At 43.7% G+C, this 6,870-nt stretch overlaps 1 protein-coding gene across 1 annotated transcript; it reads left to right on the top strand.

The window, feature by feature from the left end:
• The first annotated feature begins 2,368 nt into the window (after window positions 1-2,368).
• On the top strand, window positions 2,369-3,669 carry LOC135932358 (uncharacterized). The gene is made up of 4 exons (XM_065469787.1): window positions 2,369-2,447; window positions 2,566-2,607; window positions 3,030-3,308; window positions 3,389-3,669. The coding sequence occupies exons 1-4, from the start codon at window positions 2,369-2,371 to the stop codon at window positions 3,667-3,669; spliced, it is 681 nt and encodes a 226-aa protein (XP_065325859.1).
• The last annotated feature ends 3,201 nt before the right edge of the window (window positions 3,670-6,870 follow it).

Consider the following 6,870-nt stretch of genomic DNA (forward strand, 5'->3'; position numbering starts at 1 on the left):
CAAGCAAACAATCAGATTCTTTAGAACAACAACTTATTTGCTTTATTAAAACATGTTTTTCTGCATTTGCTATTCAACAGACCTCAATTTAGACTCAATCTCAGGCTCCACCCCCACCAGAGAGGTGACATTCACTGATAGCCCTGACCACCACCCGACACACGATAATGTCATGAAAGCATATTTTTAAAAAGGGCTCTGCAAACATGGCCAATAACTTATTCTGATGATCTGCAGAATAATTTGGGCACAAAACAAATTTCACTGTTCAAAAACTTGCAGACTTCACTATATACAGTGCAGACAGTGTGGACCCTCTAAACTAAGCCTGTGATCTTTGAATAAATGCAGACCAAACTGTTCTGGTTTGTATTTACTTAAACAGCATGTCTTGTAGAGTTAACTGGAGTAATTACCAACAGCACAGAGCAGTCACATCTCAGGTCTAATAACAGAAGACAGGAAACCAAAGCACAAAGGAAACAAACAATCAACAGAAAACTTCACTGAGAGATTTTATATAATGTTTTTAAAGCTGTGGGTTAATTTTTAAGTAACATGAGCCCAGAGGCAGCAGCAATGCTAGGCTAACACTAGCTAGCTAGCAAGTTCATAAACCTGGAGCTAAACTGAGAGAAGTCACAAAATCAGTTTGAATAAGAGTAAACATTTACTCACTGAGTCAGTGTATCAGGTAAAGATCCACAGCAGTGACAACAATAATCTCTTGAGCTGAAGCTTCTCCAGGTTTGCTCAACATGTTCCAGAAAAAGATGGCGGCACCATGAACACGCGGACTGATCTGTGAGAGGAGGAGGACGGTAGTGACGTGGCATTTTCAAACCGTATAGTCTAATTTTCCAGTTTACTTAGTTTTTCTAATTTAAGACAACTCAAATAAACTGAGTTGATCAGCTCTTTGAATAAAAAGTACTGGTAACTTACCTAACCTGAGATCTAATAACAAACTGATGAATATTGAGTTCAGTCTACTTAATGTTTACCGTCATTTAATAACAGTTTACAAAAACAATGCCATCAGGTCATGAATTTAAATAAAAACTTCGGACTTTTATACACTTTAATAATTCTCCAGTACACCAGAGTGACTACACGCTAATAATTATGGTTAAACAAGCAGGAAAAGCATTTAAAACACTGATTTCAGTGGTCTAGGACACTGTGTACATGAAAAGGTGTAAAACACAACACCTGGTGATTAAACCATAAACTAGTTTCATTAAAAAAACATCCCTTTGACTACATTCAGTGTGGCAGCCTGACTATACCACTGTTATGTATGTGATTGGTCTTTAGAACAAATGTTTCACAGACAAGACTACAGCCTTCCTGGAGGTGATTTCCTTTAAGGGAAAATAGGAATATTAATGTAAATACGTTAAAAAGTGCAAACTCCTCAGGAAATAGCATCTCTGTATTACTGCTGCCTCTTTTCACTCACCTTTAAAACCATCTGTCTTGGGAGTGATGGGGGTAGGTACAGGTCTGTGTGTGGGTGGATTTTCAGTGCTGACTCTTCCATCCACCTTAAAGAGCACAGCACAGGCCACAGAGAGCACCCTGTTCTGAATATGATGCTAATCCTACTAACTACATGTGACTTCCTGCTGACTTCCACTTGACTGGAAACCAATGAGAAAACAACCAAATATGTCCAAAGAAAAAACTTGAATGCTGATCATAAACCCTGGAGAACTGCTGCTCAAGACCACTTCAACCTCCCTCCGTGATACTTTGACCTTGGCCTCTAGTCTCCTTCTCCATGGAGGCCACTGCTGCTTGTAGCCTCTCACTGATCTCTCCTGCTGTGGTGTAGATGAGCTGGTTGCAGTAGGTGTGGTCCTGCATTCACATCATCTAGTAGATCTGCTGTGGTGTAGTTTAAAGTTTAAAGAGGTCGTGTCAGAGACAACGTCTTGAAGCTAAAGTCCAGAGGATCAAACATAAATACACAGATACAGATATGTAGATGCAACATAGAAGTAAACACATATGTAAGACTGTTCATATGCATAATGCTCCATTTTAACATAATACAATGTGATGCATGTTCAAAGGGAGATAAAGAAAAAGAGAAAGAACTTGAATTTCCTCTTTTCTGTTTCACACACTGACTGTGTCTCAGTGATACTGGTAACACATCTCAACCACAGTTTCCACTCCCCTGTGCTTTTGCACGTTTCTGCTCTGTGAGTAAACTGAGCTCCAGCTTGTGCTGCCAGGATTTTAACCCTGGCTGACTCAGAGCCTCACACACATGTGGAGGAGCTCACTGATGAGCAGGGAACCATATTTAGCTGTGATTGTGTTGACTGTGGAGAAACTGCTTTAGTGTCTGGAGCCAAACATGGTGACGATGCTCAGAGTCAAAGCTGAGAAACTCGTCTCAGTGGTGGAAGGTCACCTCTTACAAGCTTCAGGTCCACGTTAGTCACATCAGCTGACTGCAGGCTGGAAAATCTGATTTGGTTGTTGGTTTGGATCTGACAGGGTCTGCTTGTTTGTGACCTCTGACCTTTACTGACCTCTGACCTCCTGTTGCAGGTGTGTGTGTGCTGCTGCTGTCTGCACCGACTGTTTCTGCAGGTGAGATGATGATGTGAAATCAATCAGTGAGACTCCAACAAGAACACAAATACACTTACTGTGTGTGTGTGTGTGTGTGTGTGTGTGTGTGTGTGTGTGTGTGTGTGTACGGGTTCGTACTATCCTGGTGGGGACCAAAATCTGACTTTTACTATCCTGGTGGGGACTTTCTGCACCGTGGGGACCAAAATCCAGGTCCCCTCGGGGTTGAAAGCAATTTTCACACTCAAAATGCGGTTTTACTGTCAGGGTTACAATTAGGTTATGGTTAGGTTTAGGGTAAGGGTTAGGGTTAGGCATTTATTTTTAATGGTTAGGGTTAGGGTAAGGGGCTAGGGAAAGCATTATGTCAATGGGATGTCCCCACGAGGATAGCAAACCAGACATGTGTGTGTGTGTGTGTGTGTGTGTGTGTCCTCCAGTGTCTCTGTCTGTCAGTCCAAACCTTCAGCAGGTCTTCAGTGGATCTTCTTCAGTGTATCTGAGTTGTGTTGATGATGGACAGACAGCTGATGGATGGACAGTGAAGAGGACCAGAGGAGGACTCACTGAGGACTGTGGAGCAGCTCCAGGCTTTGGGTGGCTTCTTGGTTCCTACTGTGTTGTGGATCTTTCTGCTCCCAGTGAAACCTTCTGGTGTGAGGACTCCTCTGGACAGCAGAGTGACAGAGTCTCCTTCAGTGTCCAATCAGACACTACAGGTGAGATGTTCCAGCTGTGTCTCTGTCTCTGTGTGACTCTGCTCTCATTAACTCTGTTTGCCTCTGCTGGTCTGATGAAGGTGTCATCCTGGAGATCCCTGCACTTCCTGTGAGGACAGGAAGTGATGTCATTCTGCGCTGCAGACAGAGGAATGGTGCCACAGTCGCAGCTTATTTCTTCATCAAAGGAAGTTCTGTTGGTCCTAAACCAAAGCACATCATCACTAACATCACGCAGGCTGATGAAGGTCTCTACTCATGTGCTACTGATGAGGGTGGAAAGTCTCCTCAGAGCTCTCTGAGGGTCAGAGGTCAGAACACTGACATCACTTCCTGTTTAAAAGCTGATGTAACACTGTGACCTGATAATAAACTGACTGAACCTTCTTCATCATCTCTCCTGCAGATCCTCCCAAAATCATCCATCCTCCTCCTCCTCACTGTCCTCCTCCTCCAAGCACCTCCACAAACTTTGCTCCTCCCTTAAAAACTGCTCTTACGTGTCCTCCCTGTTCTCCTCCTCCTCCTCCCTCTCTCCTGGTCCCAGTTGTAGCAGGTCTGGTCTCTGGGCTTCTCCTGGTTCTGGTTCTGGGTGGAGTTCGGTTCCTCTGCAGTAAACTAAAAGGTGATAAACCTGCACAGAAGTAAAAGTCTTGTTCCTTTATCCCTTAAAGCTGACGAGAGCAGCCGCGCTCCCATCAACTCTTTTAAAACCTGCTGCAGGATGAGTTGGAACAATAATGTTTGTGCGTTTGAAAACAGAGGAGTTGTGTTTACACATCACACATTCAGCTGGTCCCAGGTTTCCTTCCACTCATGTGTCTGCAGGAACAACAAGTTCACAGCACTTCCTACTGTCTGACAAACACCATCACGCTGTCAGCACGAACCATCACATGAGTTTGATGTGCACCATTACTCCTCCTGTGCTGATGTTTCTGTGTGTGATGTAGGAGGTCGGGGAGCAGACCTGTGGAGCTGTGGAGGTGACGGCTGTCTGAGACGGAGCGTCTGCCTCTGCTGTGAGTCTCCTTCATGTTTCATGTATTATCTGTGTTTCCACCACTGGAGGGCGCTGTGGATTGTTGTTGTGTGGGAACAGTAACCAATCACTGCAGTCTGAATGCTTCTCTTTGGTCATGTGACCATTTGACCTCTGATCAGTGTGCTCTTCAGTTTCAGGCCTGTTTCTGCTGACTGCTGCAGGTGAGCTGATGTTCCTAGATCTGTCCTCATCATGACCTCTGACCTTTGGTGACCTTTAGTGACCTCTGTCCTGTTGCAGGTGTGTGTGTGCTGCTGCTGTCTGCTCTGGCTGTTCCTGCAGGTGAGTAGAGGATGAAGAACAAACACTAATAAATGAAGGAGGAGGGAGAAAAGTCCTCTGGAGGAAGAGCCACAGACAGAGTCCTCCTTCATTACTGCTGCACTTAAAAAGATTGTTACCACACTCTGCTCCTTAACCAGGAGTCTTTCTTTTTCTTTCTACCGTCTTGTCAGCTGTCAGCACTGCACAGTGTTTACCACCTGGAATGCACAGAGCTGATTGGCCGAGTAGTATCCCGTCGGATGCTGAACCACTACTGTAAAAACCAGAAAGGCTGTACCAGTTAAAACAGAAGTGTCCTTTCAGGTTTTGAATGTGTTTTGGTTGCAGGTCCAACCCTGTGTGGGACAGCCTCTGGGTCTGGACCCAGAGCACAGTCCACCTGTTAGTGTCTTAAAGCCTGTTTGAGTTCACGCAGTGTAATATTCCCACAGAGATTTTCTAGTCTTACTGACCACTCAAAGTGTTTGGACTACAGGTCCCACTCATATCTGCTTCACACCCACAGCTAATTTAAAATCAACCAACCTGTGGTCATGTCTTTGGACTGTGGGAGGAAACTGGAGAACCCACAGAGAGAACATACTAGAGATGGCACGATACCACTTTATGTCCGATACCGATATCATAAATAAATCTGCCGATACCGATATGAATCCGATATAGTGTAATTTTTAATTAATAAAACTGTTTTTTAAATATCTTGCTGCATTGTGTATAAGTTCATAGTCATATTTAAAAACAAAACAAAACAGTAAAGCTATGCTGCTACACCTGTATTCAATAAATATACAGCACCCAAAATGTTTCATAGTTCAGCAACACTCATCAAGCTAATAAACCTGCACCATCCTCCCTATTCTGGCATTTTAAAGAGTATTAGCAGAAATAAAACAACCTGACTAACAGGGTTGCAAACTCCCAGCAAAAATAAATAAGAAAATGGGGAACCACCCCCCAACCTCTGCCTCATGTTGCTTAATCAACATAATCAACTTTAATTCAACAGAATTGCAGACTGCACAGATTCGATCTTCCCAAAAGTACTATAGCTTACTAGGGTATATTAGACTTAATAGTTACTATATACAGTAATGGACTTCTATACATTTTACATCAGATTAAAACTTTGGTTGTAAGATTCAGATAATTATTTATTACAAGCTAGACATTTTAAATGAGAATAAGAAAGAAAAGTATGTCTTTGTGCCCCCTTTTCCCTGTTAATGCCCTATCGGCCCCCCTGGCTAAACTTTGCTAGATCCGCCCCTGCACAGTTACCAGCCGTCAGCTACGTAGAAAAGGATCCTGGTGTAGAAAGTAATATTAAATAAATTCTAACGACAGCTTATCAAGCTTAAACGTCCTGCTGTTCAGCCGCTGGTTTCCTCTTTCGGGTGCAAAGTGGGCGATAAACAAACGAGAGACGGACTCGCGACAGAAAAGCCGATCAGCTGATCATTGATCAGTTTCATGATTGAAGCCGGAGAGAGAGGGAGAGAGGCAGTCGCTCCATATATCGGTTGTTAAGCTTAAGGTGGGAATGCTTTACAAACATTTAGAGATGAACTTACACACTTGCTTTACTTCTCTCTGGGATAACTTCCTCAGATATGAAATGCCAGGTTTGTAGCGAGGCTCCAAATACTCAACCAGACCGCCGACAGGTCTGGCACGCCGCAGCCGCTCTATCACGTGATTCATACTGCTCCGACGTGCTAAGGTTATGATCTGAGTTACGCCGTGTCACGAGTTTTCTGAGGTGCTTTTGTGATATTTCATGGATCGGATCACATTTTTTATTTCTCTCCGATATCCGATCCAGTAATTTAGGTCAGTATCAGACCAACACTGATACGTAATATCGGATCGGTCCATCTCTAGAACATACCGGACAGAAATCACCCAGCTGGGGCTAAAATCAACCTCCTTGCTGTGAGGGGACAGTGCTGACCACTGCACCACTGTGCTCTCTTCAGCTGATCAATACACACTGATATCTGCAGCAGTCACAGTAGTATCTACTGCACTCAGGTTCCTCTCCTGCTGAGACCTGATCCATGATGGGAGTTTCTTTTTTCTCTGATCTAAAACTCTGATGGTCCACAGTAACAGTGGAACCCCCACATCCACAAGTTTGGATCATCTGACTTGGAAACTTAGGGTCAAAGGTCAGAGCTGCACATAGATAACAGGTTATTACTGTGTAAGCATGAAATAAATCATGTGTGATTA

Source organism: Pelmatolapia mariae, unplaced genomic scaffold, assembly GCF_036321145.2.
Source record: "Pelmatolapia mariae isolate MD_Pm_ZW unplaced genomic scaffold, Pm_UMD_F_2 NODE_ptg000105l+_length_80395_cov_1, whole genome shotgun sequence".
Taxonomy (NCBI): Eukaryota; Metazoa; Chordata; class Actinopteri; order Cichliformes; family Cichlidae; genus Pelmatolapia; species Pelmatolapia mariae.

Bases quoted from the DNA above. Each gene is read 5' to 3' on its own strand.
- LOC135932358 (XM_065469787.1), top strand. From the start codon at position 2,369: ATGGTGACGATGCTCAGAGTCAAAGCTGAGAAACTCGTCTCAGTGGTG. The intron at 2,608-3,029 runs GTGAGATGATGA...TGTGTCCTCCAG, and splicing joins TGCACCGACTGTTTCTGCAG to TGTCTCTGTCTGTCAGTCCA. The intron at 3,309-3,388 runs GTGAGATGTTCC...GGTCTGATGAAG, and splicing joins TGTCCAATCAGACACTACAG to GTGTCATCCTGGAGATCCCT.